Source organism: Mesocricetus auratus, unplaced genomic scaffold (assembly GCF_017639785.1).
Source record: "Mesocricetus auratus isolate SY011 unplaced genomic scaffold, BCM_Maur_2.0 Super-Scaffold_100691, whole genome shotgun sequence".
Lineage (NCBI taxonomy): Eukaryota > Metazoa > Chordata > Mammalia > Rodentia > Cricetidae > Mesocricetus > Mesocricetus auratus.
In genome coordinates, this window is record NW_024429267.1 from 53835053 (window position 1) to 53861802 (window position 26750).

A 26750-nucleotide genomic window follows, 5' to 3' on the forward strand; every position below is an offset into this window, starting at 1 on the left:
ATTGTGTATGTGTACATACAGCGGCTCACACAAGTGCACATGCAGGCACATACATATACGCACACACACATGCACACACACACACACAATAACTGTAAAAAAAATCTGTTATTCATAAAGCACACTGGGCCCAACGACAGCCAAAGAAAACCAACCATAGATATCAAACCATTATAAATGAAATAGAAAATGGTCAAATCACAATAAAGATCAATAACCTAAGAGGTTTTCTTTTTTTTCAAAGACAAACAAAATAGCTAAACTAAGAACAAGATACAGAAGAAAGGAACATTACAGCTGCTAATGGAAACATGAGAGATCATAACGTGCTACTATGAATAATTATCCATCAATTAAGTTGGATAGCCTAAAAGAAATGGATAAATTCCCATTCTCAAATAACCTTCCGTTCTAGTTTGCTTTTCTGCCACTGTGATAAACACCATGACCAAAAGCAATGTGAGGAGGTAGGGGTCTATTTCTGGTTGTAGGATGCAGTCCATCATCAAGCAAAATCAAGGCTGGAGCTTGAAGCAGAAACCACGGAGGAAAGCTATGGACTGGCTCACTTGCGGGCTCATGTTCGGCAACCTACCTTATACAGGTCAGGCCCATGTGCCTGGGGATGGTGCCACCCACAATGCACTGCAACCTCAATTCACAATAAAAAATGCCCTATAGATATTCTTATAGGCAATCTAATGGAGTAATTCCTCTAATAAGGCTCTCTTTTCCCAGTTATGCCAAGGATTAGCCGTCACAGCTTCTACAACGAACCTACAAAGAGGTAAAAACTCTGTGCTAGTCACACGTAAGGAGACTGACAAGGTAAAACAACATCCATCAAGGAGCCTCCAAGATGCTGGTGGTGGACCTGCTGGAAGGATTCAAAGAACAAATTCAAACCTCCTCAAATGCTTCCGAGGGCCACGGAACAAAAATCCATGCTCTACGGGCATCATTGCACTGCTACCAAAGCCAGACAAGAGCACAGGGACAGACAAGCACAGGTCAGGACCCTAAGGACCACAGGGGCAAAATGTCTCAGTCAAATCCTAGAAAATGGACTCAACAGCATATTGAATGGGTTATACACTATGAGCAAGTGGGGGGATGCCTGAGTGATGCAAGGATGGTTCAATCAAAGGTCTAGTGATTAAAAACTCTATAGCTCTACAGATTAAATGCAGACGGTAGTGGCCACAATGGCATAAATGAGGAAGGAAGGGACTGTCCTTTGCGGCTATGATAAAACACCCAACAGAAGCACCTTAAGAGATTAGACTGTTATTGGTGCTCACAGTGTAAGGGTACACAGTCTATTAGGGCAGAGAAGATGGAGTGTGAAGGACAGCTCTTTCTTGTATGAGACAGCAGGAATGTGTGAAGCATCTGGCCACATGGTATAGGCAGCCAGGAAGCCAAAACCTAGACCAGAATCAGGTCTAATCAATAAACCCCAGGGGGAAGCCAAAGCCTAGACCAGAATCAGGTCTAATCTATAACTCCCATGGGGAAGCCAAAGCCTAGACCAGAAACAGGGTTAGTCTATAACCCCCAGGAAAACTCTGTGCTCCTTCTCTGGCACCACATGTGAAGGCTCCACGACCTCACAAAACAGTATCATTGGCTGGGCACTAAGTCCTCCAACACATGAGCACATACATCCTATGCCAGGACTCTAACTGCCATCCTTCTCATGCTCTCAGCCTCAACAGGTAAAAGTGGGAATAATGTCTAAGATCAGGCACAAGAGAATGGACAGAGACAAGACCAGGTCAGGACGCTTTCCCCGCTTCCATTCACAGAAGATGGGAAGTTCTGGATAGAGGATCAAGCAAGGAGACATAGCTTTCTACACAGAAAGCCCTCAAAGCATAAACTGAACCACCAGAATAAATGAATTCTCTAAAATTTTCAGAGGAAATGTCACTTTTTAAGTCCATATTATACACTAACAGTGAGCTATCTAAAAGAGAAATCAAGAAAAGAATCGCATTTACAGTAGCAACAAGCACACAGAAAAATGAACATTGATAAAAGAGAGCAAGGCACAAAGAACACTCCATATTCACTGATTACAAACAATATTTCAAATGCCCATACTACCCAGTCTGCAGATTAGACACAACGCCTACCACAGTTCCAGTCATGCTCGACAGAGAGGTGAAAACAATTCTGACATTAGAAGGGATTCCTAAGGACCTGGACAGGAAATGTGGAAAAAAAGAGCAAAGTTGAGCACATCATAACACATTCTACAAATTTATCATGACTAAAACACGATGGCAGTGACAAAACTATTCACACAGTGACTGGGGAGGTGACTCAGCCTTTGAGAGCACTTGACGCTCTGGAGGAGGACCCATGTTTGGTTCTTAGAACCCATGTCAGGTGGTTCACAATCACCTGTAACTCCAGCTCCAGGGGATTTGATGCTTTCTCCCAGCATCTGTTAGCACCTACACGCATGTGCACACACCACCTTTATATACTTTACTTTTATATTAGTTAAAAAATAAATCTTAAAAACCAAAGAATGGTATCTACCAGAGGTTGATGGTTGGGTGTCGATAACGTGGCAATGAGATACTGGAACAAACATGCACAATTGTAGAGTGTTTGTACAACACTAGACTACAGTCAGCAACAATATGCAGCCTTACGTGTCCTGTAATGTGCATTTCCCTGGGGGATATGATGTTTTCACATGCTTTTGGGGGCATTTGTTCTTATGCTTTTGAGAACCATCTGTCTACCCCATCAGCCCATGTATGGACTGGGTTATTTGGTCTTCAGGACACTGTGGCTTTGAGTTGTGCATTAATTCTCTGTCAGGTCTAGAACTAGCAAAGATTTTTCTCCCAACCTGCAGCTACATCTTTACTTTGCTGTGCAGACGTCTCCTTGTTTCACAGATTCCCACCTCTTGGCTTTTGACTATTCTTGAAGACTGCTGAATTTAAGTATCTTATCACAAAGCATGTTAGTATTGGAGGGTTTGCAGTACAATTTTCTCTGTCCCGCTAGCCAGCTCCCAAATAATGACACATAGACTTCTTATTACCTATGAAAGCTCAGCCTTAGCTTAGGCTTTTCCTAAGTAGCTCCTATAGCTTTAATCAACCCATTTGTTAAACCAATATAATTTAACCCATCCTAACATGACTACAAATTTGATTGCTATAGATGACTAACTACTAACCTGTATTTCTTAATTATCCTAAATAGGTTTTAAGAACTAAAACTATGTTTTTAAATGAGCTACATAGGTACAACACCTTAAACAAGAATATAAACATATATACAGTTTAACAAAATATCCTTAAATTTGTATCAATATATAAAAATCCATACCAATGCAAAATATTTGAGACTAGTAGAGGTATTTTTAGTTTGAGAGTAGAATCAATAACGTATCCTTTTATCTCATCCTTTCTAGATCTTTTTTTCTTTTCAGAATGATCCAGTCTCCTTTGTCTAGATTTCTTTCCTGACCATTGCCAATAGCAACTTGTAACCCAACCCCCCCTAAATGATGGCAGACATCTATAACACACCAAATGACCAAAACCCACCCAGCTCACCATCTTGGGAATGTGGGCATTGTGTTATCTAGACTGCTTCCATTCTGAATCTAAGATATCTCTCAAGTATATAGGCTTGTTTTAAGTCAGCAGTCCCTTCCATAATCCAGTGTCTCTCAGCAGCTGCCATTTGCTCACAAGCATTCAAAAAATTCAAAGTCAACAAAGAACCATACAGGATCCAGATCTATCTGCCTGCCTGCCTGCCTGTCTGTCTGTCTGTCTGTCTGTCTGTCTGTCTGTCTTTACTCTCTCTGGAAAGATTGTTATTTTTAAACTATTTCCATGCAGTCTATGCCCCATTTTCTTTTTTCTTTACCATCTAAGTATATTTTTAAACATACTGTACCATTTTAGAGGGTTTGGACCTGGCTTTTCTAAGTGCCTGCAACATTTTCTGACCAATTAAGCCAAATCTTTTGGGGGGGGCCTTTTTTGAGACAAGGTTTCTCTGTATAACAGCTTTGCTGTCCTGGAACTCCTTCTGTAGACCAGGCTGGCTTCGAACTCACTGAAACCTCCTCCTCTGCCTCCAAAGTGCTGGGAATAAAGGCGTGTGTCACCACTGCCAGGTAAGACAAATCTTAAACTGCTACGTCAGCTGCTGCATGACTCAGCTTAGCTCATGGCACAGACACATGGTGCTGGCAGCTGGATCCAGCCTGCAGGCAATGTATGCCTAACACTGGCCTGCCTGAGACACTGCAGGACTATGATCCATGTCTGGCTCCTTGACCAGAAATTTTCTTAGCTTTTTCAGGCCCTATGTTTGGATATTCAATGCCCACATTGTTCATCATTTGTAATGAGTCTTTCTGTGTCTCACCAGCCATCTCCCAAATAAAGACACACAGACTTATTATTAATTATAATAAATAAATAAAAGCTCATCCTATAGCTTAGGCTTGTTCCTAACTAGCTCTTATAACTTAAATTGACCCATCTCTTCATCTATGTCTTGCATTGTGGTTCCTGGCTTTTACCTGTCCTCCTGCATGTCCTGCCTCCTCTGTGTCTGGCTGGAGACTCCCCTTTTCTTCTTCCTAGAGCTCTCTCTGTCCAGAAGTCCCACCCATGCCTCCTTCCTAGATATTGGCTGTTTATCTTTTTATTAAACCAATCAGCTATTAGTGGCATATCTTTACACAATGTAAGCAAATATCTTGCAACAGTTTGCATATGTTAATCAGGTTGATTTGGCGTCCAATAAAGCTCATATATTGCAAAACTTGTGTGTGGGCTGAAGATATAGCTAAGGGTAGAACTCTTGTCTGGTATGAATGATATCCTTGGATTCAAACCACAGTACCATAAAAATTATGTTAATCTATAGCTGTATGTGTACATATGTATGAACATTTATATGTTGCATATATATGTATGCATACATGGAGAGTCCAGAGATCAACCTCCTAAGTCATTTTTCAGGTACCATCAATTGTTTTTGTTTTTGATACAGCATCTCTTATTGGCCTTGAACTTGATGATTCGGCTGGCAGCCAGCCTCATCAGCATGCCAGTATCCCTCTCTCTAGCACTGGAATTGCAAGCAGGTGTCACTGGCTTTTTTGCTTAGGTTCTGGGGATAAAGTCTCCATGCTTGCACAGCAAGCATTTTGTCAGCTAAGACATCTCTCCAGGCCCAATGTATACAATTTCCATTTGCCAACCTAAAAATTAATGCATAAAAACACGATGGGAAAATATATTCCAAGCCTCTTATTGGTTTTCCTTTTTCAATTAACTTCTACAGACCTATTATCTTATCCCAGATGTCAGTAGACTCCACTCTATTTGGGCTCATGCTCTGTGGTTCCCAGTCACAAACATGCACTCACAGTGACCTGGCCCAAGGATAGCAGCAAGCCTTAGTGACGCACACATTACCCAGGGGGTCATTTTTTCCACTACTGGCTGGAACAGCTCAGACATACTTGTGACCTGGGCAAAACATCAGTGCAGTTCCTGGCCAGCAAGGGAAGCATTTCCTCTCTAAACTCAGTGATGGAATTTGTGCTTCTAGGGTGGGTTAGAAGGTCACAGGCTCTGTGTCCCATGTGTGCTGTGAGCTCATGGGAGCTTGGACTTCTGAACGCAAGCTACTACATACTGTTTGGAGACTGAAGCTTGAGTGAAACCATTCACAGACAGAGCTTCAAGTAACCCCTTAGCTCTTCAGTGAAGTCCAAATGAGAAAGCTGTCCCATCCCTTTCACTGTCTAAACAAAATCCCTGGCAGTATACAAGCTTATGGTTGGCCTGGAAGAAGAGAGAAGCTGAGACACATTGCATAAAATCATTTCCACTGCAGAAGTTTTTCAAACTTACTGCTGAAAACTGTGTTTAGGCCTAAGGAGATGGACCAGTAAGAATGCTTGGTGTACAAGAACTGAGTTCAAATCCCTACCACACATATAAAAGGTTGGTAAGGCTATATGTGGCATGGATGTGTACGTCCATGCAATCCTAGCACAGTGGGGCAGAGACAGTCAGATCTCATGAGCGCGCTGTCTAGGCAGTCCAATTAAAAGAGCGAGCTTTAGATTCAGTGAGAGACCCTGCTTTGAAAACTACAGTGGAGAGTAGTTAAAGAAGATAACTCTAGTCCTGCTCTGGAAGTTGCATGCATATGAGTAAGCATGAACCACACACACACACTCACTCACATGCACATACACACTCATACTCACACATGTACACACCAATCTTCAGTTTGATGAGACCAAGGATAAAATACATCCCACAACACCTGAGAAGGTTTAGTTCTTCTCACAAAGAATACATGGCTGCCTTGCTCTTCAAAGGTCCACAGGCAAAATTAGACTTCATGTAGGGGGTGATTTAGGGAAAGAGGCATAATCTTCTATAGTGGCCCTGACAGGATCTAGTTATAAGAGGAACGGTGGAAATGTGATGCCATGACCAAAGGTTTACTAACTGTGGGGGTCAATGGAAAAGGAAATGTAGCTAGAATGTAAATGTTACAAGAATTCAGACTCAAATGCTGGCAGAGTATTCTAGAATGAGAACATGGAAGTAAATACAGGCTTGGATTTTGCTGTTGAAAGACAAGGAATAATGTCTGGAGGCCCACTTGAAGTCCAGGAGGCAGGAGTCACAAGGCAGCTTTCAGCTCAGAAAGTAGAGTGCATCTGTAGATGGTGGGGACCTGTGTGGATGGGGGAAGAGGCTTGAGAAAAAACAGAGTGCAGAAGTAAAACAGACTTCAGCAGATACTTGACTATTTTGCTTTAAGAACATGACTTTGGACTGAGCATCATCCTACATTCAAAGTCCAAACTGAAATCCTATCTCTCCATTGGATTCCTGGGTTCACCCACCAAGAAGATACTGACCCTCAAGCACTCTGGACACTAAGTGGAAGATATTTAAAGGAAAGAAGGGAGTTTGGGTAAATAATTGGTATATAATGGGCTCTTTAATGTCCTAACCTTTTCCCCACTGACCTAACTTGGGAGGTAAGCCAACAAGAATGGAGAAAGATGGAAAAGCACCGAGAGGATCAGGCACTGAAAGGGAGCCCTGCCTCCTTCTCGGACTCAAACCAAGAGAGAGCACCAGCCACACTTGGACTCACTCCACCCACCATTTCATGGATATTTTCTCCACTTACAATGTATTAAACTACTGCTTACATTAAAGTTGTCACCGGTGGAAACCTGGGCATGCATTAATAACAGAAGAAGCCCAAAATGCTGTAAGAGCAAAATGTGGCCAAACTATTTTCCAAATAATCCTAAGCTTTGAAGGCACAGTTTCCACATGTTTAACATCAGTATTAGGTAACAAGCAGGATCTGAAAGCCCAACCGACTCTGCTTAGGCTACCATGGACGTAGGTGGGTTGGAACTACGCCATGTTTCCTTCAAACTGCCTGCCTTTATATAAACTCAAAATGCTGTGCTGAGTCTGTCTGTCATTGGTAACACACAGCAGGATCACTGCTGTGGGATCTCTGCTCTTAGTCTTACTCATGAGGATTATTTGGGAACCGAAGGAAAGCGTTGAACAACAGAGATCTATCTTTGTGAGTTAGGCAGACATAAACTTGCACTTCTACCATAGAAGTTTGACATATTGCTCAACGTCTCTGGCTGTGCTTCCTATCATATAAAAGGGGATTTAAGCTTTCTTGAGGCATTTGACACCCATGAGAAGTTGCAGGTGCACAGGTAATACACAGCTATTTCCTTCCAACTAGAAGACCCCTTCTGACCCCCTGGGGATGTCTCCTGGAAGTCAGGAAACCAAGGACACTTACAAAGCTTGGAGAGGTTGGAAAGTTAATTCTAACAAAGACCAGCTCCAGGCTTACATATGCTGTGAACTACTGGGCACAGGGAATGCTTTGGTGGAACTGCCTACAAATTGTGCAGGGAGCACTATGAATGGAGATTTAGTGAGTCATCACCCATGCTGGTCTGGGGCTTGGGGTGACACACAAGCCCTTGAGTCATCTATTCTCCTGTAAGTAACGTCAGTAAACCCATTGGTTCACTAAGCTAGGCCTGGATGGTGTCCTTTCTTTGATCTTTTATCTGCCTGCGCCATATGTAGGGGGAACAAGTGTTCCTTCAGAACTCACCAGGAAATTGCATACAACTGGCCTTCAGTGATACACAAGGGAGCTAAGCTGGCTGGTTTTAAAGAAACACTAGTGGTACAGCCAAATGGTATTCCTCAGCCACACACGCTTGCTCTCTGGGACAGTGTTAGAGTGTTATGGATGGCAGCCTCCATGGAGATCAAGTTACACAGCATGTTGATTTCAGGATGTCCTTTGCCTCTGTAGCCAACGTCTCTCACGTTATAAATTAATGCTGCACTCACATGTTGAAGCTGGGCTTCTCCCCTGAGAAAACCAAATGAGGATTCCATTCCTGACCCATGCCATGAAAATTCACTTCTCTTTCTTTTCTTCCTCCTCTTCCTTTTTTTCATTTTCCTCCTCCTCTTGACTCTCTTCCCCATGCTCTTCCTTTCCTCCTTCTTTTCTTCCCCTTGATCTTCTCCCCTCCTTCCTCCTCATCATCCTGCTCCTCTCCTCTTCCTCCTCTTCCCCCTTCTTTCCTGCTTCCCACTGAACAGGTACAATGCATCTTCCTCTCCCTCCTCCTATCTTTTCCCCAACTCTTTACTTTAATCCCAGATCCTTGATGGTGCCACCTATTTCACATATTTAATGCTGGGGTGGCTGGCTGTTCCCACTGATGGATGGCAGTCTGGAAACTCTGTCTCCTATACCTTAGATAATGAAGGAGCAAATCGGGATAAAACAGCTGGTAGAAAATTGTGCAGCTGGAGTTCATCCTCGAGGTTTCAAAAGACATGGGCTGGTGGAAGTACCACAAAACTTGCCAAGATGTAAGACCGTCCCTTAGTTTTTCCGTGTATCACATATGTTTACCAATTCACCCAGAATGCTTGCTTGTCACTGTCTGCAGAAGGTCACTCATAAGCTGGAGCCACATCTGGACAGATACATTTTATGTGATTTTTGAAAGTTTCCACCAAAAAGAAACACAGTCAAAGCCTTGGCTTTAAACAGAAACCTTTAAAGGTCACGGGGAAAGGAGAGATTACGAGGACTGGAAGTCCCGTGAAGATGTGCCTTAAGAGGCATTGACTATTCACACGAATGGGAATAACAGATGGCAAGTAAACCGGACACAGGGTGGGAAGTTTGAGTTTCACACATTTCACACATACATCACACATCCCATCGCCCATGCTTCAGCGAGGTTCTTCTCGATGGAGGTGTGAGTGCAGGCCAGCAGAAGACATTGGCTCTCTTGGCACTCGAGTTGCAGGCAATTGTGGGACACCCACAATTGCCCTATATGGGCACTGGGATCTGAACTCAGCTCCTCTACAGAGCAGCCAGTACTCTTGAATGCTGAGCCATCTCTCCAGTCCCAGAAGCAAGCTTCTATGTAGTTACCACACATGCAATACAAACTCATTATTGCTGCCTTATATCACTTCTCCCAAAAGAAGTACATGAGGGGGCTAACAGTAAGCTAACGCATGCAAACCTCCTCAGGACTTCTCTGGGGTACACTGCACAGCAGAAGCCCCATCAGGAAGAAGTATAAGGATTTTTTTTGCCTGGAATTCTTTTTTGAGAATTACGATTCATTAAGCTAAAGTAGAAACTTAAAGGCAAATATTGAAATAAATATAATAAGACGTCTCTTAGAATAAAAATACAGCTATCTTCTGCTTGTAATCTACAAAGTGACACCATGACAAACTCAAGTGAAGCTACATGTATTAATTTTAAGAGATATAATCTCAAATGAGTTGTACCTGTATGTATATTTATATTCTGCTTCATGTAAATTTAATTTATTTAGAAAAACAAGAGGGGATGGGATGGGAGTGTAGCTGAGTGGGAAAATGCTTTGCCACGGAAGATAGGTTCTAGGTGCAATCCCCAGAATCACAAAACGAAACAAAAAGGGTAGAACTCTGGGAGAAAGAAGGAAAGTGGGAAACACCTTAGACTGACCAGGTTTCCTCCTGTTAAAGCCTTTTAGATATAATGTCCCTGTGAAAGAATACAATGCTTCTCAGAATTTCCATATATAACAAATACAAAATTAGAGATTTTCTGATCTTGGACCTTCTGATCTCATGGGAGTCTTTGAAAATGTTTAAGTCATATTATTTTTTAAGATTATTTATTTATTTGTTTATTTATTTATTTAGTGTGTGTGTGTGTGTGTGCGCGTGTCTTATGTATCATGTGTGAGTAGGTCCTAGCTCATAAACGACAGAAGATGATCTAAATCCCCTGGAGCTGGTGTTTTAGGCTCTTATGCGTTGCCAGATACAGGTTGTGTAAACTCAACTTGGGTCCTTTGCATGGACTGTACATCACATAACCACTGAGCCATCTCTCCAACCACCTCAGTCACACTGTTTACACGGCTTGGTGGGGATGTCCTCCATATTTTATCTCATCAGTTAAATTTTTTTCAATCTACTTCATCAAAAGAACTCCTGAAAGCATGCTGTCCAAGGTGTCTTGGGAACTGGCAGCAGATTCTGCCATTTGATTTCACTCTTTACATCTTGGTTGAGGCTGATTTTCACAGTCTCACTGTCTTCTCTGCCTGTGGCGTCCCAGAAATCTTCTGCTCTGGGCTCTGGATTTCCCCTATACAGGGCAACGTCTCAAAGTGTGCACAGCTGTGGTTGGCAGCTCTGGGTATTTGTTGATTATTGAGGATCAGTGTCTCACTGACGACACCACAGAGAAGCTTCTTCGGCATCTTCGGGGACTATACTGCCTTCCCAGTCAGGCAGGATGAGTAGCAGATCTTTTTGGGTGCTTATCAATTCAAACAAACTGGATTGGGAGTGCAGGGAGAAGGCTCAGTGCATAAGAGCACATGCTGTTCAAACATTACAACCTGGGTTTTAATCGCCAGCACCCATGTAAAATGCTGGGAGAGGCTTGTTTCTGCAACCCCAGCTCTATAGAAGGCAGAGGCAGAAGGATCATTGGTGCTTGCTGCTTCCAGCCTAGCTCCAAGGTCAGTGAGAGACACTGTCACAAGGCAACAAAGAGAAGAATAAGGGAAAGATACACGGACTCATCCTTGGGCCTGTGTACATGCACACAGACATGCACATACACTCAGGCATGCACACAGACACACCCATGTATACACATACACAGGTACATACACATGCACGCACACATGCACATACACAATACACACATCCACCATGATGACAAAAATGCAGAATAAATCAATAAACAACAAAATAAAATGGATTGGTTCTTCCCTTGCAGAATTAGAAGCTGAATAAGGGTTGCAGTTTTCTCTTCTTCCCCCACACATGTGAAAAGCACACGGATGTTTGTAATGGTCCTGTGCACAGAGTCCACAAGCATTTTATCCACAATATTTTGTGGATAAAGAAATGGTCCAGCTGGCTAATAGCCACTCGTTAAATGATGACAAATGACACATTCATGCTTCATTGTCTGTTTACAATTTTACAGGTTTCTATTTTTGTCCGTTTTGCTGTGTACATGAATTTTTCTCATTCATACTGCAGAGTTCTTATATCTAAACTAAATGGAAGGAAAACAACTGACTCAGTAGCAAGGGGACTAACAGATAAGTTAATGTATGTACGCAAACAGCAGGCCAGCTGATTCTGGCGCCTATCCTAAATGTTCTCTGGCTCTCTGCTTCACCATGGACAGACACAGCAACAAAGCAAAAATCTTAAGGCTTTTTTCTCTTTGTGCCTTTGAACTTGGAAAACAATGCTGCAGAGTGACCAGGATCACAGGGGGTGAACAAAGAAATATTTTCTTTCCAGGGCCTATCCAACTCAATCAGAATGAATTCCACCACCTGCCATGGCAAGGGAATGTGCTTTTCCTCACAGGCATCAAGCAGACAGGCCATGGGATCACACAGCCAACCGCACAACATAGGAAAGAAACATCCTTTAAGAATTTCTCTTTTTGCTATTAGCAAAGCTTGGACGTCCATGGCTTCTGCACTTAACACAGCTCAGAACTTCACCATTACCTATGTCTGTGGCACAGTTCCCACAAGCAGAACACCAAGACTGAACCCACCACTTAACACACGGTGATTCCATGAGGGTTTCGATTTTGTTTTGTCATATGAACAGGCTCATTTGTCAGTTGAGGAAGAAGATCTTCAGAAATATTAAATGACTTAGCCAAGAAAATTTAATATTATTACTTACTTAGTTCCTTGGTGTAGATGTCAACTGAAAAGTCTTGGGAGTGTATCTTTTTTTTTTTAATTTCCCCCATTGCTGGGGATGGTATCTAGTTCCTTGTTTGTGCCATCAAAGCACTGTACCATGAAACTATAACCCCTCTTTATATTTGAAAGCATCCCTCTTTATATTTGGAATTTTTCTTATTTGCATGGTACTGAATTCTGAACTGTTTTAAAATTTTAAAATATTGTTTATTTACTGTATGAATATGTGTGTGTCTTAATGTATATATGATGCACTACATGTGTGCAGGATGCCATGGGGGCCATAAGAGGTCATAAGGTCCTGTAGAAAGCTGGAGTCACTAGCACTTATGAGCCTCTATGTTGGTGCTGGGAGCCAAACCTTGATCATCAGCAAGAGCATTGAGCACCACAGCCACTGAGACATTGCTCCAGCCCCCATGCTGACATACTGTACTAAATTTACAGGCACATGTGCACTGTATCTGTGCTCCACACAGGGTCAGATTTTGCTTATTATTTTAAGAGCAGATTCATATCTGGAATATCTCATATATTTACAAGATTATGTATGAATAAAGATGGATGCTCAAATTGGAAAAAAAGGATAGTCTCAAAGCAATAAATAAATTCTCTGAGTTATAAGTGACTACTTTCCAAGATTAGTTTGGTGAAACACATTTGTCAGTATGCCTTTGGCACCCTTGACATGGGACTGTGGAGTTTATGTCCGAAGACATTTGGGGTTTCCATTGATGTGACATCAGATTATCTATGTGGGAAAATAAGGTCCTGGAATTAAAGTAAGCTCCCGGAACTGCCTTGTGGACTCAGCACCCCAGGAATAAGAAGTCTCACACCACGCTGGAGGTTATTATGAGCTGAATGCAGCACAAAGGTATGTATGTAGACCTGCTTAGACCCACACACATATATACAAGAAGTTTTTAAAAAACTAATGGACTCGTAAAAGTCATTTTATGATTATGATTAAAGATAACATAACTCGTTGAGCATGGTGGGACACACCTTTGACCAGCCTGGTCTACAAAGCAAGTTCCAGAATAACAAGGACTGTTACACAGAGAAACCCTGTCTCAAAAACAAACAAATGAAGTAATTTTGTCATCCTGCTTTTAAGCTATTTAATATTCCACCATAATTGTTAAAAATTGGCTAATCTTTTCACGTACAAAAGCACTGGGAAGTGGGAAATAGTATTAAATTCTGTCACATACAAATTTATGTCTAAAACACCAATGCTGCTTGTTAGACTTAATGTTTATAGTTATTTTTATTACTTTTGCCTAATATGTATGTAGCAGTCAATACAAACAATGGAGCAAGCATGTATCTCCCCAAAAACATTAAAACATATCTCACTTGCATATTTCAGGAAGTTCTCAAGTTAACATCAAATTAATAATAATAACAAGAATAATTATAATTATAATGTTTAGTGTCTGGTACTGGAAATAGAAAATCCATGAGGATGTCTTTGGGCAGGAGAATGGTGTTTGGTTGTTTGGCTGAATAATTATCAAAGCATTATTACTATGTTGGAGACTCCATATAGGTGTGTCCATTCCATGGCCTACAGGCTGTGTGACCCCAGGATATATGTGAATGTGATCCAGCACAAAATTATAAACCTACTTAAAACACTGTCAGTTTTTGGCACCTTGTTTGCGTGAGTCTTGTGTGTGGACTTTGTAGATAACAACACAGTCTTGAAATATCCAAAGGTTGGACATGTCTATGCAAACAAAACCCACAGAACAATGCAGAGCAGAGGAGACGTGATGGTCTGACTGGGGACACCAACGTCCCTACATGAACTAACCTTTTGGAAAACCAAAGCTGACATCAATGCCCAGTGAAGCCAACCTGTTACACATGCATACTAGCTGTGATAAATTGTGAGATTAATGTCAGAGTAGACAAGAGAGCCACAAGAGAAGTTCTGAGGAAATATCACACATCTGCTACCACACAGAGAAAGGTATTTGTCTAAAGCAAAACTGTTTGGCCTTTCTTAATTTATTTTTTTGCAATCTAATCCCATTATTTGAAAATTGAATAAGTGTGCTTTTCAGACCATTTTCTTTCATGAGCTTCCTGCTCAGTAGACTGTGAGCCCACCTGGTGGAGGTGCCTAGTCCTCTCAAAATGCAATTCCTCAGACTCATAAATTTCACAGAACATTTATTTCTGCTCGTGCTGATTTCAGAAAATAAAAGGCACTTGAGAAAAACTCCCCACAGCACGCTGTTGGCCGCCCCCCCTCTGCTTGAGCTGTTTTGGTGGAGGACCTCAGGGTAGCTGTGATATGTGCCTGAATTGAGTAGTCTCACATGCACACAAAGGAGTACCCCTGCTCTGTGCATGTCAGTGTTCCTGGGGCCCGTTCAGATGCAGAGGCTACCTCCAATTCTCTCCTGACTGTACCTAGCATACAAACTAAGCCACACCCCCCCTTCAGGTTCATGGGACTTAGCACAAGATGCTGCAGCTCCCCTGTGTGCTACATAAACAAGCCCCATTAGCACCTATGACGGAAACGAAAAGTAAATTGGCTAATTCTAAACTCAACAAGAGTATGACTGCATATCGAGTCACCTAAAAAGACTTTAAAAAATATATATATATATACACACACACCTGGGAAGCCAGGGATAGTGACACATCTTTTAATCTCAGCACTTGGGAGGCAGAGGCAGATCTGGGTGCACTGTGGGTCATGCTGGGCTGCATGGTAAGACTCTGTCTCAAAAATAAAATAAATATATGAACAACGGGGTGGTGAGATGGCTCAGGAGATAAAACATTTCCTACACAAACATGAAAACATACGCCCAGATCCTTAACACTCCAGCGAACAGAATACAGGTATGGCAGGGGACTCCATAATTCCAGCTCTGGGTGAGGCAGAGACTGAAGAATCCCTGGTGCTTGGTGGCCAGCCAATCTAGAAGACCAAAGGTCCACATTCAGTGACAGAGGGAGATACCCAAAGGCTGCCTCTGGCTTCCACATGCATATGCATGAGGTGAGAACACGTGTATAAAGGTGTGTACACAAACACGGCCACAAACTGCTTCATGGATCCACTAGCAAAGCCACACCCCTCATTCTCACACAGTCCAGATGGCTCTCTGCTCTCACATGAAGTCGTGTGGTGGGTAGGAGCACATCCTCTCCGCAAGATAGCTGTCTGATATTTGCTCACAAGGAATCAACGGTATCTCTTCTGGATCATTTCACAACTTTTGGACACTATCTTCCACTGTGATTTCTAAACTTTTTATGTATATGTGGGTACTTAACCTGCATGTACATGTTTGCATTCCATGTATGCAGTGCCACAGAGGCCAAATGAGGATGCTGGATCCCCTGGAATTGGAATTACAGGCAGTTGTGAGCTACCATTTAGTACTGGGAATCAGACTGGGGTCCTCGGCATGAGCCCCTGGTTCTGGTAACTGACTGAGTCAACTTAACATCAGTCCCTCAACTGGGATTCTTAAGGATCCAATGAAATGTCCAAGGCAGCAAAAGCTTCCACAAATATAGCTCAGTTGTTCTGTGGCCAGGAAGTATTTTCTACTCCCAGTGGCAAGCACACTCTAATACTGTTGTGCGCATGGCAGTGAGGCCTGGAGATTCTCATGGAAGATCCGTTACTCATTTCCAAGGCTCTAAACACAATGTCTGCCAGAAAAAAATGGAAGGGAGTAAGGGGCAGGAAAACACAGGGAGAGGTGTAGACAGTGCCAGCCACTACCTCGTGGTGAATAGCGACGCTCATCGAATTTTCCTTGAAAACTTTTTAATTAGCAAATATACTGGGCCCAGGAGAAAAACTCACGGGGAAGAACACAATATTTTAAAATGTAGAAAGAATAAATGAAGAAAAATAAAAAGGCCAAACGCAAGACAGAGCAGAACAAATCTCCAGACATGAACAATGCCTCTGCGTCCTCGTGTCTGATTGTCTGAATGGGCTGTGGTCTGTTCGTGATTACCCCCCATCTGGAGCCATGGCTTGCTTTGTTCAGCAATTTCCAGTCATTACACGGAGTGGAAACTCTTTCAGAATCCACATAAGAAAGAAGCCTAAAATCGGGGAGATACTTACAGAGTTCTGGATTGTCCTTCTTGAAGAACAATATATGTTTGCTCCAACCTGACTACCACCAGGAAGCAGGTGGGATGCTAAAGAGAATAATCACCTAAAAGAACAAAAACCTCTTCTAGAGACTAAGGAAGAGTCAAGCCTGTGGGCTAGTGCACGGAGGCCAACTGAGGCCCGTTGGCCTTGTGGAGGAGAACAGGAGATGCACGCTTTCAGTCCTCCAAACAATGAGGACATTCAGCCTGTGTATTTGTGGAATACTGACTACATCTTTAAAAACCAAAAATAAGTAAGTCCATGTCTTCTGAGACGTCTGTTTGGATTGCCTAACCTCCAGCTAGAGGGAGGTTGTAAATGACCAGAAAGGAAGTGTCTCAGTGAAGATTAAACCCGGTCTGTGTCCTCTAATGACAGCCTCCATGATCCTAACAGCTTAAAACTGAAACCCAGACACCCCCCACACTCCCATCTCTTGTCTTAAGGAAGTGGCTGTGGAGAACTCCACTTCTGCTTATTGTTCAAGGCAACAAATGGTAATATCTTCAAAGTCACCTGAAGTCATTTGACAAAACAAAATAACGTGTAGCCACAAGTTTCTGAGGTGTCACCAAACAACCAAAATTCAAACTAGCTCAATGGTCTGGACTATGGATTCCATTTTCACCACCCACATGGAAACTTGCAAACCTCTGTAACTCCATTCCCAGAGGACCCAATGCCCTCTTCTGGTACCGGTGGGCACTGCAAGCATGTGGTGAACAAACACTCTTCCCAGACACAGGTACACATATGTAAAATGACATGGAAATAAAATTGAAATCAACTGAATTGTTCTGGGAGCTGAATTTACTCTTTCTTGAAAAATACCATAAAGTAGATTTAAAGAAATGTTAAACTAGTAATATTAGCTGTGCTCCTGCACTAACACAATTATATTTGTTTTCCTTAATTATGCTAGCCTTGGGCTTGGTGGGTAAAGAACTCACTATCCAAATGTAAGGACCTGAGTGCAAATCCTGAGAGCCCACAGGCAGGAGTGATGACCCACCTGTAGTTCCAGCAGTAGGAAAGAGGAGACAACGTATCCTCAGAGAAAATTAACTAGATAGACTAGCTGTGTGTTCAATGGAGCACCTCCTCTTAGTGAATAAAGTAGACTGCAATTAAGGACAATCCCTGGCATCAACTTTGGGCCTCGTTAAACATGCACACACATGTTGACATGTGTATGCATATACATGTGTCCATATACATGCAAACATGCATATACATGTAACACATAAATACACGTGCAACAAACAAAAACTATTGCAAGCCTCCTGGTCAGGGAAGATGATCAGTAGGTACAGTGATTGCCGTACAGACAAGAGGAGCTGAGCTGAGATTCCCAGAACCTGTGTAAAAGTCATCATGCCTGTAGTCTCAGCTCAGGAGAGGCAGAGACAGGAGAGTCCCTGGAGCTTGCTAGCCAGCAGTCTGGCTAACCAGTGACCCAGAGGCTTGGTGAGAGTCCTGAATCAATAATAAGATGGAGAACAATCAAGCATATGAACACCTCCGGGCGTGCACGCGCGCGCGCACACACACACACACACACACACACACACTTACAGCACTCACATGGATAAGTAAAATAAAAGACGGTGTTAGACTTCTATGTGAAGGCGTATGAAGCACTGTGGAGTCTTTTCTCTGTGTGTGTCTGCCGTCACAGCACCCTATGCAGGAGAGAACCCTGTCATCATTACCTTTCCACACGCAGGGTTCAGTGAGGTCGTGTGATTGAGTCTACGCCACACAGCTGGTCTGCTGAGAGGCAACTATGCCCCAGCAGTCAGACTCCACCTGAGTCATAGCCACAGCCTCCAAGTGTTGACACCTCTCCATATACAGCACATGCATTATTTTATAGTTTTCTTATATTGATTCACCTTCAAATCATAAACATCTCCCACAGTTTGACATTGCAGTCCTCACGATCTCCATCTTAATAGCTCTATAACAGTTTTATGTGCCTCGGAAACTGGAGTTTCCATATTGTCTGTATTTTTGTTAATACAGAGGAAGAATGATCAGACTTGTGAAGACAGATTTGAATAAAGCATTTGAGAAAATGTTTTGAGTGTCATATGTTTTGATAATAATATCAAAGCTACTACGTCCTTTACTTCTCTTTCCATGGGGACTTTTGTAAAAAAGGCCTTGGCTAATTGAAGACAGCACTAAGCGGGATGGATGGACGCATTTACATGAACCAGCCGTGGATGACCTGCATGCTACATCTGCTATGTAAGTGCATATAAACTGTCTCTGGAAATTACTGTCTTTTTCATGTTCCTCGAGACTGCCAAACGTGTCCTGTGGATACTCTCTCTCTTATAGCCCTTTCAAGTTTGAAGTTTTCAGATTTCTTCTTGTTTATGTTTATACATGTGTGTGTGTATGTGTGTGTGTGCATGTACCTCTGTGTGTGTGCATATGTGTGCAAGTGTTCACACAGAGGGAAGAAGAGGACATCAGATCCCCTGGAGCTGTAGTTACAGGCTGTTGTGCATAGCCCAAAAATTGGGTGCTGAGAAAGAAAATAAAAACCCAGGTTCTCTCTGCAGGAGCATCAGGTGCTCTTAACTGAGGCCTTGAGTTTGAGGTGCTACTTCTTTTGATTTTTCTCCCACACCTCTCCTACCACAGGATCTGTGAGAAGAGTCTTCCTCCCACCTATATTTAGTCTCCCACTTACATGTTTCTATTACCACATCATACAAGAAAGCCCCGTTCTCTATCATGGGTCATGAACCTCTAATATTAATCTCATTATTTCTCCACAAAACTTTATCAGGTTTTGTGGAATGATTTTTTTTGTACACTGCGAAGATGTGTTGTTCTGATTGGTTTAGTAAAAGGCTGAATGGCCAGCCAATAGCTAGACAGGATTTTCAGGTACATGGGAAATTGGGTAGAAGAAGGGAGGAGATGCCAGAGCAAGAAGCACGGGCATTCCAAAGTAAAGGAAACCGAGCCATGGAAAAGGACATAGATTAAAAAATGGGTAGACAAGTTATAAGAGCTAGTCCAAAACAAGCCTAAGCTATCGGTTAAGTTTCTATAATTAACAAGAAGATTCCCTGTGTTTATTTGGGAGCTGGTTGGCCAGACAGAGAAAGGCTTGCTACAATTAGGTCTTTTTCTGGCTTTCTCTTGTTTTCCTTTTGGAGGACTCTAATAATCCTCTACATTCCTGTCCGTTCCTGGTTAATCAAGTTCATGTACCTTGGCCAGCTCCTGTATCCTCCAGACCCCTCCTCCACTTTCTTTGGCCATTGCTAGCAATTATCAGCAATTTTCAATAATTGTTCTCCCTAATCCTATCTATTGATAAGCACTTCTGAAAAATCTCACAGTAACCCCATGGATGGTAATAAGAACAGTAACCCCCACCAATAGTAATTAGGTACCAGGGTGGTGACTTCTTCATTTCCTCCACTTGAATTATAGATTGATAACAAATTTATAGATAGATGATAGATAGATAGATAGATAGATAATGTCTGCTTCTTAACCAGTAATTGAGTTCCACCCATTTTTCTAAAACAATTTTTCTGAAATACATATAGAATTTACAGAATAATTGCCCCAACAACTAATAATAATAACAATGATGCCTATGTTGTTTCCAGGATGCAATTTTACTTTGTTTTATTTTAAAATTTTCTTTCTATTTTATGATTTGAGTATTTTACATGCTTGTATGTATATGTGTGTGTGTGTATATATATGTATGTATGTGTACTGTATGTGTGCAATGCCCATGGAGGCCAGAAGAAGGCATCCAGATACCCTGGCACTGGAGTTACAGTTTTAAGACACCATGTTGATGCTGGGAATTGAATTCAGGTCCTCTAAAAAAGCATTAGGTGCTTTTAATTACTAAGATCCAACATATAGAATTTTTACATCTCCTGAGCTCTGTGCTCCTTGCTGGTATATCAAGATTCCATGTTATGACCTTACATAACAGGTCCAAGGGTGTATACAATTCTAAGTCTGAAAATCTTCTCCTGAGCATCTGGCTTTTCCAGAATTCCTTTCCTGCTTGCCTTTATAACTTCCATTCTCAAGGAAGGAATGTTACTTCTGGTCCTGGGATCTACTTTCCACTCTTTCACACTCATGTGTGCACATGTGTGTGTGTGTGTGTGTGTGTGTGTGTCTGCGTGAATGCATGTGGACTCCAGAGGTGTGTGTCTTGGCTGTCTCCCTCAGTTGCTGTGCCCTGTGTTTACTGAAGCAGGATGTATAGCTGAGCCCAGAGCTCACAGCTGCAGCTAGCCCGAGGCATGGTGGTTCTTCATGCTTGCTCAGAGGATCCCCCTTCCAGGTGCTGGGATTACAGGTAGGCTTCCATGCTTGCTCATTTAGGATTAGCTTGTTTTCAACTACAAGTTGAACTATTCAGGGACAGAACTTAGAGGCTGGTGTTGTCCTGTACGTACTCATGAACTGATCACAGATGAGCAATATTTTTTTGAAAAGCTATTGAAATGAACCTGGCTACCATTACCCAGAAGTGCAGGGTACATTCAAGAGTACATGAATGCCATTTGCCAAAACTTGCACATAATCTGTTTGGTTTATACACCGTGCTTGATTTCAGCATTACAATGAATACTGGATGAAGGGCAAGAAATAATATATGTGACAGGAAGCATTCTAATTTCCCAGTCAGAACCAACTGATGTAGCAGTGATCATACAGATTATGCAAATGATTTAATGTAACCTTCAGACACAAGCGTCAGCCATTGTCCGATGATTTCTGAAGTATTTCCAGCAGGGAGAAGAGAGGAAAGGCTCGGCTTAATAATATCCTTAAATCTTATGGATATTTATAGCTAAAAGCACAGATACAATTGGTCCATCATTAAATTCATTTCTGGTCAACAAATCTTGCTAGAGCTCTGAAAAACAGAGAAATTAAAGCATGATTTGCCTGGGACCATTTTCCCCAGCATACCTCATCTTTACATAGGAAACCAATTTGTATCACTGATAGTATCATTCAAATCAGACCAACCCAAAGTTGTTAGAAGGTAAATCAGTGTTCTGTTGAAGCAATTTGATACTTGTTCTGATTTGTGATTTTCATTTTGTTTGTTAATGAAAAAAATTAAGGAGCAACATTACCAGAAATACAACCCATCAAAGCACTGACAACCTCGCATGCCACGCTCACTGTGCAGCCGGACCTCTGTAGTGGAGGCACCATCAACTGGAGGGCACAGACAAGAGCTCGGAGTAGGATGAGTTCACACCTACCTTTGCATTGATTCGTATTCTTGTCAAGAATTGCCTTCGTGGATACAATTTTTCCATACCTGAGAGAGAGAGAGAGAGAGAGAGAGAGAGAGAGAGAGAGAGAGAGAGAGAGAGAGAGAGAACAAAGCTCTGTTATTGACACCCAGTGAAGAAGCTTACAGGACCTTCATGAACTTTGGGGCACACTGCTGAGCAGGGGTACATATTTGGAAAGGGGAGCTCCATTATCATACCAGGGCGATCTTATACCAACTATTCTTGATAACATGAGACTCTTGTTCTGTAGGTAAGCTCTTGGTTGTGCCGTCATGAAAATGCCCATGAGGCTAGCATAGGTATTCAAAAGAGGGAACCAATGTTTAGTGTTGCCTATGGACCAACAGAATAAAGTAAGGACTTATCCACCAGGCTGGGATTTGTGCCCCATTCTCATTCAGACCTCTGATGTCATCTTGAACACTTGAGTTCAACTCCCCTCAGGCACCACATCTTCTGTGAAATTAAGAAGTTGCAGGCTGGATATATAGTTCAGTTGGGAGAACATTTGCATGAACAGTGTCCTGGATGCCATCTCCAGAAACCCATTAACCAGATATGTTGTTTCACGTCTGCAATATCAGCAGGTGAGAGGTGGAGGCAGGAGGATTAAGAGTTCATGGTCATTCTTGCCCACAGAGGGACAGGGAATTCAAGGTCAGCCTGGCATATGTGGATCTCTGTGAGTTCAAGGCCAGCCTTGTCTACACAGAGAAAACCTGTCTCAAAAAAGAAAAACAAAACAAAAAACAAAAGAAAGAAATGTGGCTAACAGAGCTGAGGATGGGGGTCCATGAATGTCCTTGTCTGGCAACACAAAGCCCTTGATTTGATCTCCAGAACGGCATAAAAATTAGATGTGGCAATGCATGCCTGTCATGCCAAGTACGGGCAGGAGAATCCTAAATTCAAGACATCTTAGCCAAGCAGGAAATTGGAAGATCTCTCTCCTGTGAATGCTGCCACCATCCTCCCACCACTATATATAAACCTTCATTTTTTTTAGTTTTTAATTTTTTAGATACACTTCTTCATATATGTTGATCATATTTGTTTCCATCCACTGTGTTTTCAGGCCAGCCCAGAACTAAACATTCTCTTGCCTTGCTTTCCCAAGCACTGCTGTCCAATGCAACAGTTCACATACATATTCTGTTCACGCTCAATTTCACTCTCAAGTTTTCTAGCTCGTGAAGGTGTTGGGGGGCGCAAATGTCCTTACACTCACACAGAGCAACAGGGGAACCAGGAAGGTTAAACAAGCGGTGTGGTCTTTTCAAAAGACGTATAACCTGTTCTCCACCCAAATAGCCTAGATTTGTGGTCCTCAACCTTCCTAACGCTGTGATCCTTTAACACAGTTCTTCATGGTATGGTGACCCCAACCATAAAATTATTTTCACTGCTATTTTACAACTGCAATTTTGCTCCTGTTATGAATTCTAATGCGAAATTCTGTCTTTTCCAATGGTCTCAGGCAACCCAAGTGAAAGGGTCATTTGACTCACTCCCATAGGGGTCGTGACCCACACGCTGACAATCACTCATCTCGGTGATCTTTGTGCTCTCTCTAAAGCCAGGCCATATCACCCACAAGCAGAACAGGAGATAATTAATTGGCTAGGTGACCTTCACATTATCTGTTTGTCTAGGGGCTCCCCCAAGTTCCTACAACCATGACTGGAGGTAGCCAACAGCCCAGGTGATCTGTACACTGTTTGTATTACTGAACTCACATCAGATTCTCCCCCTGGGCCCTTAATATAACACATGTAGCCTATCTTTAAAACCCATCTTCCTGGAGAGTAACATGTACCCTGAGAAGAGTTTTGATGTAATTATGTCTCATTGTGCACACGAGGTTGTGACACACCAGGAAACTTTTGTCCCAATTGCACTGTACTTAAACATGGCTGCTTAGTCCAGTGTCAGACTGGGGTTTGAACCAACACTGGCTACTGAACCATGCTGAACTTTCTTCTTGTCTCATTGGGATTATTACTCTTCCAGTCCTGGTGTTTGCAGAGAACCCCACAGAGAATGACCATTAAAATCTTATCATGCTCAAATGCTGTTTTCAGAGGAGAAAGTCACACATGTCATATCAGTTATCCAGACAGATATTCAATAGGTATGGGACGTTCAGGCAAACAGGTGCTTGAAAAAAAATGTCATGGTGAGAAAAAGAGGAAGAGCGGAAGAGGAGTAAAAGGAGATCTGACAAGGGTTAACTCCTGAATCCCAGGCTGATGCCTGGGAATCCAGCATGGGACTGATCAAGACCCCCTGAATGTGGGTGTCAGTGAGGAGGCCTAGGGAATCTATTGAGCCTTGGACAGTATATCAGTATTCATCCCAAGTATACACATGGACTTTGGACTCCCATGCAACAATGAGAGATGCACTCTCACCCTGAACTCTTGGTTGACAGACTATGGACACCCCCATGGAGGGCCTCATCCTCCCTAGGGAAATGAGGGGACAATAGGGGGGGCTGGGGGTAGGGCACAGGAGGAGGGAAAGGGAGAGGGACCTGGAACTGACTTGTGAAGCAACCTTGTTTCTAATCTAAATTTAAACTTAAAAATAAATAATAAAAAATAAAAAGAAAATGCCTTTGCTAATTCAAAAAAAAGGAGACAAAAAAGTTAATTTTGCTAAAAAGTACCAGTAAAACAGTATGCAAGAGATTAGAATAGAGACAGGAAAAAAAACAGCTCAAAACATTTTAAAACTAACACACAACAGGTTCAGAGTCCTCAAGACAAAATTTATTCTCAATTGGTTTCTACTTTTTAAAGAATTTTTAAATACCATCTGCATTCTCTCCTCCTCCCTTTTCAATTTTGCATCTTTATTTATTTTTATTGTATGAATGCTTAGCCTGCATGTATGCCTGTGCTCCATGTGTTTGCATGGTCCCCATGGAGGTCAGAAGAGGGCATCAGAGCCCCTGGAACGGGATTTACAGGTGGCTGTGAGCCCCTGAATGGGTGCTGGAACTGAACCCAGGTCCTCCTTAAGATCAGCCACCTCTCTAGTCCCCCTTTTAAAGGTAGTCCTACAATACTCTTCTGACAGAAATACCTTCAAAATTAAAATGAAGACACAATTAGAAACAGGTGTGTCTCACATGAATCATCTCTAACGCTAGCACTCAGACTACGTCCCACGCTGCCCCACTATGTTGTCACCACTCAGATGATTCTGCCTCTATCAACGCTATATATAAAAAAATACAGAATTGCTTTGCAGTAAAAATAAGACAGCAAATGCATTTCTGCAGAAAGCACTAGTGATTAATTTGTGAAGCAGATAAAAGGGAAAACTTTATTTCCCAGAAATTATGATATAAACCTCTCTATGTCTCTCTGTGTGTCTCACTCTCTCTATTTCTCTGTCTCTCTGTCTTTCTGTCTCTCTCCCCTCTTTAATTTTCATGCCCTCAATAAAAAAAATGCAAACCTTACTTGTTCTTGGCCACGCACTCTAGTGCAACACAGGCTGAGCTTTCTAGTTCAACAAAAGCCAGAAACAGCAGAATTGAGCACTTCCAAGGAGCATGAAAGCGTGTGCTCACACACCCATACACATGAACCACATGCACATACACATGCAAGCATACACACACACACACACACACACACACCAGAGCTTCAGGAATTTCATTCCTGGTCTGAGAGACAAGCTAACAGTTTTAACAGTTAGGTTGAGAAGTTCGCTTTGAAACAACAGAGTTGGTATTTAATGGCTGCTGGCCACAGTTCACATGTGATTGCTCACGATGAGAAACAGGTATGTTCTGCATGGTATTCACCATGATCCACAGTGTCAACAATGGCTATAAGTAACAAAGTTAAGGCTAGTTTTAGTTTCTTCTTTTTTGTCTGCATTGAGAAAGGAGCACAAGGCTGTCTTATACAGCGTGGGCAAGCACTCTACGGTAAGCTATATCATTAGTTCATGACATTCTTTTAAAGGCCCAGACTACCCCCACCCCCACTCCTATGTATTTTTACATGCTTTGAGCTCAGGCTAATTCTTAACATATATTATGTTACCTCCTCTTCTTCTTAAAGTTAGATCAAGACTTAAGTCTTTGTAAAGATTTTCTTCAGCTCTGCTACCCATGAGTGGAAGACAAAACCTGATCCTAGAAATGTTACTGTGTCACTAAATAATGCCTAGAAATGGACAGCTGAGAGGGTCCCATGAGCCTGCTGGCTCCAGGAGCTTTCAGACAAATCCAATTCCCTTTTCTATCCCTTCATTTCCTACAGCAAGAGGAGATAAAATGCTGTCCACAGCCGACTTCTGCAGAGGGTTGAAATTCTTGGTGGGAATAAATAAATGGAGAAAGAGAGGCTTATATTGCACTCCTTTCCTTGGAGGCCTTCCCCAGTCAGTATAGATGGTCACCTAGCAGCCCTGGCTGGACACTGTCTGAAACCAATATGCACCTCTCTACGCTGTATGTACATGTTCACCAACTACACCATGCAAGCCATACAGTCCCCAGTCCAGGCATGTTTCAGACACCATTTTCCTTATGTTCTGAGTCCTCTTTAAAAGAGTAGCAGGTGGGGATGGATGGATCAATAGTTATATGTATGTATTTACTACTCTTTCAGGGAACTCAAGCCCGTTTTCAGTACCTAGGCTGGGCAACTCACAACCTCCTGTAACTTTAGATTCACAGAGAACCTACACCTCTGACCTGTTAAGGCACCTGTACTCATATGCACATAACCACAGACAGACAGACAGACAGACACACACACACACACATACACACTTCAAAATAAAATTCATTTTGGCTATTGTCTTCTTAAACTCCTTTTATGCTAGCTTCTCAATACACAATTTACATTTAATTTGTAAAGAGACTACCCAGTTCTTCTCTGGCATTTGT

At 42.2% G+C, this 26750-nt stretch overlaps 1 protein-coding gene across 21 annotated transcripts in view; it reads right to left on the minus strand.

Moving 5' to 3' along the window:
• Rbms3 (RNA binding motif single stranded interacting protein 3) overlaps window positions 1-26750 on the minus strand; it is a 775988-nt gene that overhangs the window by 425980 nt on the left and 323258 nt on the right. For all 21 annotated transcript variants that reach the window (XM_040740056.1, XM_040740054.1, XM_040740066.1 and 18 more), the window contains one exon: window positions 21803-21861. In XM_040740056.1, coding sequence (XP_040595990.1) covers window positions 21803-21861 — 59 coding nt within the window. The remainder of the gene's footprint in view (window positions 1-21802; window positions 21862-26750) is intronic.